The 14061-nt window shown below is 43.7% G+C and overlaps 1 protein-coding gene across 2 annotated transcripts in view; it reads left to right on the forward strand.

Annotated features, from left to right (window-relative positions):
* The window catches only part of DYNC1I1 (dynein cytoplasmic 1 intermediate chain 1), a 381788-nt gene that overhangs the window by 15923 nt on the left and 351804 nt on the right, over window positions 1-14061 (forward strand). For both annotated transcript variants that reach the window (XM_056518938.1, XM_056518939.1), the window contains exon 2: window positions 8202-8438. In XM_056518938.1, the coding sequence (XP_056374913.1) occupies window positions 8211-8438 (228 nt within the window). In that variant the 5' untranslated portion in view covers window positions 8202-8210. The remainder of the gene's footprint in view (window positions 1-8201; window positions 8439-14061) is intronic.

The following is a 14061-nucleotide window of genomic DNA, read 5'->3' on the forward strand; positions in this document are numbered from 1 at the left end:
TAATTGCTCCTGATAATAGGTTGTTACATAACAGGGGCCGCCCCGCGGTCACAAAACTTTCACTGATATTCGGAGATGCCGGGGTAAGTCCATGACAGCACACTGGATATGGCTTTGGAGATGTATTGTTTAACAGAGAGAGGAAGAATGCCGGTGTCAGCAGCCTATGAGGCCGGGTGATGCCGCTTACTGAACTCTTCTGGGGGTGACGTGCTGCTAGCTGCTGGTTTGTAGTTAGGTTTGCATTGTACGTAAGGGAAAAAAATATGAATTATTATTAAATAACTGTCAAAAGCAGAAAAATACAGAACTGTTTGGCTTTACCGCACATATGATGCACATATGGTTTGTATGATGATCCATTGCATACTGTACGAGGGAGATAAAGCATTGATAGCATAATAAACCGCGACCTGCCTGTGTATATAATCAGAGACTTAGGGAGCCACAATACAGGTTCCCTGCACCTCTATGGCTGCCCTATTATAGCTCCTTATCACAAAAACTCAAGAGAACTTGAGAGAACAACTTGTCTGCCTTTGTGATCAGCTGCTGTCTAATAGTGGTTATGTTCTTGTACACAGGGGCCCATAATACGGCCCCTATATACAAGAAGATATTAACTGTAATACGGCCCCTATATACAAGAATATAACTACTATAATACTGCTCCTATATACAAGAATATAACTACTATAATACTGCTCTTATATACAAGAATATAACTACTATAATACTGCCCCTATATACAAGAATATAACTACTATAATACTGCTCCTATATAAAAGAATATAAATGCTATAATACTGCTCCTATATAAAAGAATATAAATGCTATAATACTGCTCCTATATACAAGAATATAACTACTATAATACTGCCTCCTATATACAAGAATATAACTACTATAATAATGCTCCTATATACAAGAATATAACTACTATAATACTGCTCCTATATACAAGAATATAACTACTATAATACTGCTCCTATATACAAGAATATAACTACTATAATACTGCTCCTATATACAAGAATATAACTACTATAATACTGCTCCTATATACAAGAATATAACTACTATAATAATGCTCCTATATACAAGAATATAACTACTATAATTCTGCTCCTATATACAAGAATATAACTACTATAATAATGCTCCTATATACAAGAATATAACTACTATAATACTGCTCCTATATACAAGAATATAACTACTATAATACTGCTCCTATATACAAGAATATAACTACTATAATACTGCTCCTATGTACAAGAATATAACTACTATAATTGTCACGATGCCGGCTGGCAGGAGGTGGATCCTCTGTGCCAGAGAGGGATTGGCGTGGACCGTGCTAGTGGACCGGTTCTAAGTCACTACTGGTTTTCACCAGAGCCCGCCGCAAAGCGGGATGGTCTTGCTGCGGCGGTAGTGACCAGGTCGTATCCACTAGCAACGGCTCAACCTCTCTGGCTGCTGAAGATAGGCGCGGTACAAGGGAGTAGACAGAAGCAAGGTCGGACGTAGCAGAAGGTCGGGGCAGGCAGCAAGGATCGTAGTCAGGGGCAACGGCAGGAGGTCTGGAACACAGGCTAGGAACACACAAGGAAACGCTTTCACTGGCACAATGGCAACAAGATCCGGCGAGGGAGTGAAGGGGAAGTGAGGTATAAATAGGGAGTGCACAGGTGAACACACTAATTGGAACCACTGCGCCAATCAGCGGCGCAGTGGCCCTTTAAATCGCAGAGACCCGGCGCGCGCGCGCCCTAGGGAGCGGGGCCGCGCGCGCCGGGACAGGACAGACGGAGAGCGAGTCAGGTACGGGAGCCGGGATGCGCATCGCGAGCGGGCGCCACCCGCATCGCGAATCGCATCCCGGCTGGAGACGGTATCGCAGCGCACCGGGTCAGTGGAGCTGCCCGGAGCGCTGCGGTAGCGAGAGTGAAGCGAGCGCTCCGGGGAGGAGCGGGGACCCGGAGCGCTCGGCGTAACAGTACCCCCCCCCTTGGGTCTCCCCCTCTTCTTAGAGCCTGAGAACCTGAGGAGCAGACTTTTGTCTAGGATATTGTCCTCAGGTTCCCAGGATCTCTCTTCAGGACCACAACCCTCCCAATCGACCAGGAAAAAGGTTTTTCCTCTGACCTTCTTGGGGGCCAGTATCTCTTTAACGGAGAAGATGTCCGAGGAGCCGGAAACAGGAGTGGGAGAAACAAACTTAGGAGAGAAACGGTTGATGATAAGTGGTTTAAGAAGAGAAACGTGAAAGGCATTAGGAATTCGAAGAGAAGGAGGAAGAAGAAGTTTGTAAGAGACAGGATTAATCTGGCACAAGATTTTGAAAGGACCAAGATAGCGTGGTCCCAATTTGTAGCTAGGGACACGGAAGCGGACATATTTAGCGGAGAGCCATACCTTGTCTCCAGGAGAAAAAATGGGGGGAGCTCTTCTTTTTCTATCAGCAAACTTCTTCATGCGTGATGAGGCCTGTAAAAGAGAATTTTGGGTCTCTTTCCATATGGTGGAAAGATCACGAGATATTTCATCCACAGCGGGCAAACCAGAGGGCAAGGGAGTAGGGAGGGGGGGAAGAGGGTGACGGCCGTACACCACAAAAAATGGGGATTTGGAGGAGGATTCAGAGACTCTGAAGTTATACGAAAATTCGGCCCATGCTAGAAGATCTGCCCAGTCATCCTGGCGGGAGGAAACAAAATGGCGTAAATAATCACCCAGGACCTGGTTAATTCTTTCTACTTGCCCATTGGATTGAGGATGATATGCAGAGGAAAAGTTTAATTTAATCTTGAGTTGTTTACAGAGAGCCCTCCAGAATTTTGACACGAATTGGACGCCTCTATCCGAGACGATCTGCGTGGGCAACCCGTGAAGACGAAAAATGTGTACAAAAAATTGTTTTGCCAACTGAGGCGCTGAAGGAAGACCAGGAAGAGGGATGAAATGTGCCATCTTGGAGAATCGATCAACGACCACCCAAACAACAGTGTTGCCACGGGATGGGGGTAAGTCCGTAATAAAGTCCATACCAATCAGAGACCAAGGCTGTTCGGGGACAGGCAGAGGATGAAGAAGACCAGCGGGCTTCTGGCGAGGAGTCTTATCCCGGGCACAAACAGTGCAGGCTCGTACAAAATCCACAACATCCGTCTCCAGAGTCGGCCACCAATAGAAACGAGAGATGAGTTGCACGGATTTCTTGATACCCGCATGACCTGCGAGATGGGAGGAGTGACCCCATTTGAGGATTCCGAGGCGTTGGCGTGGAGAAACGAAGGTCTTCCCTGGAGGAGTTTGCCTGATGGAGGCTGGAGAAGTGGAGATCAGGCAGTCAGGGGGGATGATGTGTTGCGGAGAGAGCTCTACTTCCGAGGCATCCGAGGAACGAGAGAGAGCATCGGCCCTAATGTTCTTATCGGCAGGCCGAAAGTGAATTTCAAAATTAAATCGGGCAAAGAACAGAGACCACCTGGCCTGGCGAGGATTCAGCCGTTGGGCAGACTGGAGATAGGAGAGATTCTTGTGATCGGTGTAAATAATAACTGGAAATCTTGATCCCGCCAGCAGATGCCTCCATTCCTCAAGTGCTAATTTAATGGCTAGAAGCTCTCGGTCCCCGATGGAGTAGTTCCTCTCAGCTGGAGAGAAGGTCCTAGAAAAAAAACCACAAGTAACAGCATGCCCGGAAGAATTTTTCTGTAGAAGGACCGCTCCAGCTCCTACAGAGGAGGCATCAACCTCCAATAGGAAGGGTTTAGATGGGTCAGGTCTGGAGAGCACGGGAGCCGAAGAAAAGGCAGCCTTGAGCTGTTTAAAGGCGTCTTCCGCTTGAGGAGGCCATGACTTAGGATTGGCATTCTTTTTGGTTAAAGCCACGATAGGAGCCACAATGGTGGAAAAATGTGGAATGAATTGTCTGTAATAATTGGCGAACCCCAAAAAACGTTGGATAGCACGAAGTCCGGAGGGGCGTGGCCAATCTAAGACGGCAGAGAGTTTGTCTGGATCCATTTGTAGTCCCTGGCCAGAGACCAAGTATCCTAGGAAAGGAAGAGATTGACATTCAAACAGACATTTCTCCATTTTGGCATACAGTTGATTGTCACGAAGTCTCTGAAGAACCATGCGGACATGCTGGCGGTGTTCTTCTAGGTTGGCAGAAAAAATCAGGATATCGTCCAGATATACAACAACACAGGAATATAAAAGATCACGAAAGATTTCATTAACAAAGTCTTGGAAGACGGCAGGGGCGTTGCACAGGCCAAAGGGCATGACCAGATACTCAAAGTGTCCATCTCTGGTGTTAAATGCCGTTTTCCATTCATCCCCCTCTCTGATGCGAATGAGATTATAGGCACCTCTTAAGTCCAGTTTGGTAAAGATGTGGGCACCTTGGAGGCGATCAAAGAGTTCAGAGATGAGAGGTAGGGGGTAGCGGTTTTTTACAGTGATTTTATTAAGACCGCGGTAGTCAATGCAAGGGCGTAGAGAGCCATCTTTTTTGGACACAAAGAAAAATCCGGCTCCGGCAGGGGAGGAAGATTTGCGGATAAAGCCCTTCTTTAAATTTTCCTGGATATACTCAGACATAGCAAGAGTCTCTGGGACAGAGAGAGGATAAATTCTGCCCCGGGGTGGAGTAGTACCCGGGAGGAGGTCAATGGGACAGTCATAAGGCCTGTGAGGAGGTAAAGTCTCAGCTTGTTTTTTGCAAAAAACATCCGCAAAGTCCATATAGGCCTTAGGGAGACCGGTTACAGGAGGAACCACAGGGTCACGGCAGGGAGTACTGGGAACCGGTTTAAGACAGTCCTTGGAACAAGAGGGGCCCCAACTCTTGATCTCCCCAGTGGACCAATCCAGGGTAGGGGAGTGGTGTTGAAGCCAGGGTAGTCCAAGGAGAATTTCGGAAGTGCAATTGGGGAGGACCAAAAACTCAATTTTTTCATGGTGAGATCCGATGCACATTAGGAGGGGCTCCGTGCGGAAACGTATGGTACAGTCCAATCTTTCATTGTTAACACAATTGATGTAGAGAGGTCTGGCGAGACTGGTCAGCGGGATGTTGAACCTGTTGATGAGGGAGGCCAAAATAAAGTTTCCTGTAGATCCGGAATCCAAGAAGGCCATAGTAGAGAAGGAGAAGGTAGAGGCGGATACCCGCACAGGCACAGTAAGACGCGGAGAAGCAGAGTTGACATCAAGGGCTGTCTCACCTTTGTGCGGGGTCAGCGTACGTCTTTCCAGGCGGGGAGGACGGATAGGACAATCCTTCAGGAAGTGTTCGGTACCGGCACAGTACAGGCAGAGATTCTCCATGCGGCGTCGTGTCCTCTCTTGAGGTGTCAGGCGAGACTGGTCAACCTGCATAGCCTCCACGGCGGGAGGCACAGGAACGGATTGCAGGGGACCAGAGGAGAGAGGAGCCGGGGAGAAAAAACGCCTTGTGCGAACAAAGTCCATATCCTGGCGGAGCTCCTGACGCCTTTCGGAAAAACGCATGTCAATGCGAGTGGCTAGATGGATGAGTTCATGTAGGTTAGCAGGGATTTCTCGTGCGGCCAGAACATCTTTAATGTTGCTGGATAGGCCTTTTTTAAAGGTCGCGTAGAGGGCCTCATTATTCCAGGATAGTTCTGAAGCAAGAGTACGGAATTGTACGGCGTACTCGCCAACGGAAGAATTACCCTGGACCAGGTTCAACAGGGCAGTCTCAGCAGAAGAGGCTCGGGCAGGTTCCTCAAAGACACTTCGAATTTCCGAGAAGAAGGAGTGTACAGAGGCAGTGACGGGGTCATTGCGGTCCCAGAGCGGTGTAGCCCACGACAGAGCTTTTCCAGACAGAAGGCTGACTACGAAAGCCACCTTAGACCTTTCAGTGGGAAACTGGTCCGACATCATCTCTAAGTGCAGGGAACATTGAGAAAGGAAGCCACGGCAAAATTTAGAGTCCCCATCAAATTTATCCGGCAAGGATAGTCGTAGGCCTGAAGCGGCCACTCGCTGCGGAGGAGGTGCAGGAGCTGGCGGAGGAGATGATTGCTGAAGCTGTGGTAGTAGCTGCTGTAGCATCACGGTCAGTTGAGACAGCTGGTGGCCTTGTTGCGCTATCTGTTGTGACTGCTGGGTGACCACCGTGGTGAGGTCGGCGACAACTGGCAGAGGAACTTCAGCGGGATCCATGGCCGGATCTACTGTCACGATGCCGGCTGGCAGGAGGTGGATCCTCTGTGCCAGAGAGGGATTGGCGTGGACCGTGCTAGTGGACCGGTTCTAAGTCACTACTGGTTTTCACCAGAGCCCGCCGCAAAGCGGGATGGTCTTGCTGCGGCGGTAGTGACCAGGTCGTATCCACTAGCAACGGCTCAACCTCTCTGGCTGCTGAAGATAGGCGCGGTACAAGGGAGTAGACAGAAGCAAGGTCGGACGTAGCAGAAGGTCGGGGCAGGCAGCAAGGATCGTAGTCAGGGGCAACGGCAGGAGGTCTGGAACACAGGCTAGGAACACACAAGGAAACGCTTTCACTGGCACAATGGCAACAAGATCCGGCGAGGGAGTGAAGGGGAAGTGAGGTATAAATAGGGAGTGCACAGGTGAACACACTAATTGGAACCACTGCGCCAATCAGCGGCGCAGTGGCCCTTTAAATCGCAGAGACCCGGCGCGCGCGCGCCCTAGGGAGCGGGGCCGCGCGCGCCGGGACAGGACAGACGGAGAGCGAGTCAGGTACGGGAGCCGGGATGCGCATCGCGAGCGGGCGCCACCCGCATCGCGAATCACATCCCGGCTGGAGACGGTATCCCAGCGCACCGGGTCAGTGGAGCTGCCCGGAGCGCTGCGGTAGCGAGAGTGAAGCGAGCGCTCCGGGGAGGAGCGGGGACCCGGAGCGCTCGGCGTAACAATAATACTGCTCTTATATACAAGAATATAACTACTATAATAATTCTCATATATACAAGAATATAACTACTATAATACTGCCTCCTATATACAAGAATATAACTACTATAATACTGCCCCTATATACAAGAATATAACTACTATAATACTGCCTCCTATATACAAGAATATAACTACTATAATACTGCTCCTATATACAAGAATATAACTACTATAATACTGCCTCCTATGTACAAGAATATAACTACAATAATACTGCCTCCTATGTACAAGAATATCACTACTATAATACTGCTCCTATATACAAGAATATAACTACTATAATACTGCTCCTATATACAAGAATATAACTACTATAGTAATTTTCCTATATATAAGAATATAACTACTATAATACTGCTCCTATATACAAGAATATAACTACTATAATACTGCTCCTATATACAAGAATATAACAACTATAATAATTTTCCTATATACAAGAATATAACTACTATAATACTGCTCCTATATACAAGAATATAACTACTATAATACTGCTACTATATACAAGAATATAACTACTATAATAATTTTCCTATATACAAGAATATAACTACTATAATACTGCCTCCTATATACAAGAATATAACTACTATAATACTGCTCCTATATACAAGAATATAACTACTATAATACTGCCTCCTATATACAAGAATATAACTACTATAATACTGCTCCTATATACAAGAATATAACTACTATAATACTGCTACTATATACAAGAATATAACTACTATAATAATTTTCCTATATACAAGAATATAACTACTATAATACTGCCTCCTATATACAAGAATATAACTACTATAATACTGCTCCTATATACAAGAATATAACTACTATAATACTGCTCCTATACACAAGAATATAACTACTATAATACTGCTCCTATATACAAGACTATAACTACTATAATACTGCTCCTATATACAAGAATATAACTACTATAATACTGCCTCCTATATACAAGAATATAACTACTATAATACTGCTCATATATACAAGAATATAACTACTATAATACTGCCTCCTATATACAAGAATATAACTACTATAATACTGCTCCTATATACAAGAATATAACTACTATAATACTGCCTCCTATATACAAGAATATAACTACTATATTCTAGCCCCTGTTTACCAGAGAAAATAATATTCTTATATCTTCATAATGATATGCAATTTGTTTTCTTACCTTTATTTTCTATTTTGCTGGATGATCACCCCAGGATTTTGTGATGCCCCCAAAACGGAGACTTTCAAAAGAGAAGAAAGATCCAAAGAAACCAGAGAATACAACAGCTGCGTCGAGCAGCAGCCAGGATAAGGCAAACAAGTCACAGGAAAAGCTGGTTCGGGTTGCGCCAGCCAAAGGTCCTGGACGTCGCGCCAAAGAGGACATTACAGTATCTACCCCAGTTATTCATACGAGTGCCTCTGCGCAATCATTGCCGGACAAACTTCAGGTAAGAGATTTGTGCAGCTATTTATAATACTTAATGTGATTTGTCCCTGAGGACTGGACCCCAGACCAGAGCCCTGAATCAATCCAGACCCCAGACCAGAGCCCTGAATCAATCCAGACCCCAGACCAGAGCCCTGAATCAATCCAGACCCCAGACCAGAGCCCTGAATCAATCCAGATCCCAGACCAGAGCCCTGAATCAATCCAGACCCCAGACCAGAGCCCTGAATCAATCCAGACCCCAGACCAGAGCCCTGAATCAATCCAGACCCCAGACCAGAGCCCTGAATCAATCCAGACCCCAGACCAGAGCCCTGAATCAATCCAGACCTCAGACCAGAGCCCTGAATCAATCCAGACCCCAGACCAGAGCCCTTAATCAATCCAGACCCCAGACCAGAGCCCTGAATCAATCCAGACCCCAGACCAGAGCCCTGCATCAATCCAGACCCCAGGCCAGACCCCCTAAACCAATTCAGACCCCAGATAAGATACTTCAGTTACCAGACCCCAGACATGAGTCTTGAAGTAATCCAGACCCCCGACCAAAACCAACCAAAATAAGTTCAGACCCCTGAGCAGATCACAAAGGAAAACTGTCAGCTTTCAACCCCCCCCCCCCCCACCACTAACCAGTGGTACCGGCTGGTAGTGCGGGGGATGCTGATCAGTCTGATACTTACTGTGTCCTAACTGGCACCGGCCGGGCTAACTGGCACTCTGACATCAGTGCCGCCGGCTGCAGCACCGTCCCCAGCTCATCAATATTCCTCCCCTCCCTCCGCCTCTCCCTCTTCTTCCCGCTCTGTAATGAATAGAGGGGAGGAATATTGATGAGCTGGCGGCGCTGTGGCAGGCAGCACTGACATCAGAGTGCCAGTTAGACCGGCCGGTGCTAGTTAGGACCTCATTAGAATATACTGAAAATAGAAGATTACGGCCGAACGGCGCGGCGGATCTGGACATGGTAAGCATCGAACTGATCAGCGTCCCCCGCACTACCAGCCAGTACTGCTGGTTAGCGCGGGGGGACAGTTTTCCTTTAAACAAGACCCCAGACCAGGCCTCTCCACATACTTACCCTTCTCTCTCCTTGGTTTATCTTCTGCTCTGCACATTGCAGCACAAAGGGTTCTAATGCTGGATGGTGCCCAGTGCTGAAGAGGATTAGGGAACGAGAAGGGTAAGCATTGGATTAATTTGCAAATATCGCAAATATTCGCAAATATAGCACTATATATTCGCAATTACGAGTATTCGTTTTTTTGGTTTTTTTCACAGTACACATGACAGTGATCATCCCTCTCTGCTTCCAGCTTGTGTGGTGTAAAGAAGGCTGTAATACTACTGTGTGAGACTGGCGTGTGAATTTTCGCATATTGCTTATGCAAATTTTTGCATATGCAAATTTTTTCGAATATGCGAATTGTCACTTATGCTAATTTTCGCATATGCAAATTTTTGCATGTGCAAAAATAAACCGTGAATATTACGAATATGCAAATTTTGCGAATATATGACGAATATTCATCCATATATTCGTGAAATATCGCGAATTCGAATATGGCCTACGCCGCTCAACACTAATCCCTAAATCAATCCAGACAGAACATACTCCTACAGATCCTTTAGGACTGTTTACATACATTATATATGGTCATATTTGCTGTGTTCCTTGCTTTAAAAAAAAATAAAAAATAATCAAATTTTAACAAAAATGATAATTAAAAAGGAAAAGAAAAAGAAAATATCTGATCAAAAAATAAAATATTCTAGAGGCCGATTATATAGAGGAGACTTTGGCTGGCTATGGGCCCATTGGAGCTAAGGATTCCAAGAGTCGGCCCATTCAGCCTATAATAGAGGACTAAGAGAATTAATAATATTCTGATTATTTGTATATTTTGCATGTTTCATTCTTTGACTATGACATGAAAGGAACCAGAGACACTGACAGAATCTTTTCTCCTAATTAATAATTCCCTTTGGTCTCCCTATAATAAGAATCAGAAAGGTTCCACATTACCGATTCACAATCCATGAGCAGGTGCCTGGGGTAGACCCGTGACACTAATGACTGTCATAATGACTTTATTCTATGGAGATAAAAGCAACGTGAGAAATGAAGTGACACAAACCAAAACTAACATTTCTAGAGAAAAGGTAAACATTCAAGTGAATCTGTCAGTATCACAGGCTGCCTGAAATAAATGGGTTAAAGGGGTTATCCAGGAATTTATATATATATATATATATATATATATATATATATATATATATATATATATCAATCAACTGGCTCCAGAAAGTTAAACAGATTTGTAAATTACTTCTGTTAAAAAATCTTAATCCTCTTAGTACTTATGAGCTGCTGAAGTTGAGTTGTTCTTTTCTGTCTAAGTGCTCTCTGATGACACCTGTCTCGGGAACTGTCCAGAGTAGAAGCAAATCCCCATAGCAAACCTCTTCTACTCTGTGCAGTTCCCGAGACAAGCAGAGATGTCAGCAGAGAGCACTGTTGCCAGACAGAAAAGAACAACTCAACTTCAGCAGCTGATAATTATTGGAAGGATTAAGATTTTTTAATAGAAGTAAATTACAAATCTGTTTAACTTTCTAGAGCCAGTTGATATAAAGAAAACATTTTTTTTTCCTGGAATACCCCTTAAATGCACTTCAGCGATCAGCTATTAAAAGCACTCCCGTTTTCCCATTAAAAAAATAAATAAATAAAAAATAAATAAAAAGAAAAGGCAGAAACCCCCCCAAAACCTTTTTGTTATTACAGCATGCAGTCTGTTTGACCCCGTGCGATGAACGGGATTGCTGATTTTTGGTCACATCATATATCAGAAAAAAAATTATAAAAACTTAGAAAAAAATTTAAGAACATTTATTTTGTTAAAATAAAGTTAGACTTTTTTAAGAAGCACAATATTACAAAAAGCTATGTAAACGTGAGTATTGTAATTGTATTGATCCACAGAATAAAGATAATTTTTCAGTTTTAACGTAAAGTTTACTGGGTAAAATCAAAATATGGAAAAATGTCTATTTTGATTTTTTTTCCCCTATTAAGACCAAGTTCACGCTTCAAATTTGCCTGTAATCAGCAAAGAAAAAGGATGCATTTCAGATGAAAATGTGCATGTAAAAAAAATATGGCAGCAAATTTTAAAGAGCCTTACCCCACTAATATTTTTGGGGGTTTTGTTGTACATTTTAAGGTAAAATGAAAAGTGTCATTACAAAGTAAATTGGTCCTGCAAAAAACAAGACTCTATATGAGTTATGTCCCTAAAAAGGTGAGGAAAAAATTTAAAATGAAAATAGACTGTGTCCTGAAGTTAAAGGGGTATTCCAGAAAAAAATAAATGTTATATCAACTGGCTCCAGAAAGGTAAACAGATTTGTAAATGACTTCTATTAAAAAAATCTTCATCCTTCCAATAATTATCAGCTGCTGAAGTTGAGTTGTTCTTTTCTGTCTGGCAACAGTGTTCTCTGCTGACATCTCTGCTTGTCTCGGGAACTGCACAGAGTAGAAGAGGTTTGCTATGGGGATTTGCTTCTACTCTGGACAGTTCCCGAGACAGGTGTCATCAGAGAGCACTTAGACAGAAAAGAACAACTCAACTTCAGCAGCTCATAAGTACTGAAAGGATTATAGAAGTAATTTACAAATCTGTTTAACTTTCTGGAGCCAGTTGATATAAAAAAATGTTTTTTTTTTCTGGAATACCCCTTTAACTTCATGAGGACACGGTCTATTTTCATTTAAAAAAATTTCCTCACCTTTATTCCAGGCAAAAACCTTTTTTTATATACATCAACTGGCTCCGGAAAGTTAAACAGATTTGTAAATTACTTCTATTAAAAAATCTTAATCTTTCCAATAGTTATTAGCTTCTGAAGTTTTCTGTCTAACTGCTCAATGATGATGTCACGTCCCGGGAGCTGTGCATGATGGGAGAATATCCCCATAGGAACTGCACAGCTCCCGGGACGTGAGTCATCAGAGAGCAGTTAGATAGAAAACAACAACTCAACTTCAGAAGCTAATAACTATTGGAAGGATTAAGATTTTTTTAATAGAAGTAATTTACAAATCTGTTTAACTTTACGGAGCCAGTTGATATATAAAAAAAAGTTTTGGCCTAGAATACCCCTTTAACTTTCTGGAGCCAGTTGATTATGTACATATATATATATATATATATATATATATATATATATATGTAAAGTTTTTTCCTGCATAACCCCTTTAAGGTACAGCCGTTTTTGAATGCTTTATTTTTAAGTTTTTTTTCAAGTTCCCATTGACTTCAATGTGAACTTCCAAGTGGAACCACTGAAAAAGTTATTCCACTTTATGCTATTCTGCGCATTCCCTATTGAAGTCAATGGTAGCTGGAAACAATGGGGGAGATTTATCAAAACCTGTGCAGAGGAAGAGTGGTGCAGTTGCCCATAGCAACCAATCAGATCGCTTCTTTCATTTTTTAAAGAGGCCGGTGAAAAATGAAAGAAGCGATCTGATTGGTTGCTATGGGCAACTACACCACTCTTCCTCTACACAGGTTTTGATAAATCTCCCCCAATGTGTTTTTGAGGCTTTTTTGGGGGGCTTTTTTCCCGTCTGTGTGAACATACCCTTGTAACTGTGATCAGTAACATTATTCTCATGCAGCAGTCTCTGGAGGAGGAAAGTCAGGGGTCAAGTCCTGGGAAAATAAGTGTGGGAACTCATGCTAGATTTCCACTTAAAGGGGTACTCCGGTGAAAACCTTTTTTCTTTTAAATCAACTGGTGGCAGAAAGTTAAACATATTTGTAAATTACTTCCATTAAAAAATCTTAATCCTTCCTGTACTTATTAGCGGCTGAATACTAGAGAAGAAATTCTTTTCTTTTTGGAATGCTCTCTGATGACATCACGAGCACAGTTCTCTCTGCTGACGTTATTATAATAATAATAATAATAATGCTTTATTTATTGTTGTCCTTAGTGGGATTTGAACCCAAGACCCCAGCACTGCAAGGCAGCAGTGCTAACCACTGAGCCACCATGCTGCCCTTAGCATACATCTGCTATGCACGTTGACTAAAATGGACAGAGATGTCAGCAGAGAGCACTGTGCTCGTGATGTCATCAGTGTTCCAAAAAGAAAGGAATTTCCTCTGTAGCATTCAGCAGCTAATAAGTACTGGAAGGATTAAGATTTTTTAATAGAAATAATTTACAAATATGTTTACCTTTCTGCCACCAGTTGATTTAAAAGAAAAAAGGTTTTCACCGGAGTACCCCTTTAAAGGGGTACTAGACATCTTATACCCTAAAAGGATAGGGGATAAGATATCTGATCCCGGGGGTCCCATCGCTGGGGACCCCCTCGTTCTCCCTGCTGCTCCTGGTGTTCATTTAGAGCCTTGGGTGCAGCGAGAAAGGCTCATGAATTCACAGTAATGCCCCCTCAATGCAAGTCTATGGGAGGGGGCGTGACGGCCGTCACGCCCCCTCCAATAAACTTGCATTGAGGGGGCATTACTGTGACGTCCCGAGCCTCTGCCCTGCATCACCAGTCATCCGGCACGGAGCAAAAGTTCGCTCCTTGTGCCGCAGCC

Source organism: Hyla sarda, chromosome 5 (genome assembly GCF_029499605.1).
Source record: "Hyla sarda isolate aHylSar1 chromosome 5, aHylSar1.hap1, whole genome shotgun sequence".
Classification (NCBI taxonomy): Eukaryota; Metazoa; Chordata; class Amphibia; order Anura; family Hylidae; genus Hyla; species Hyla sarda.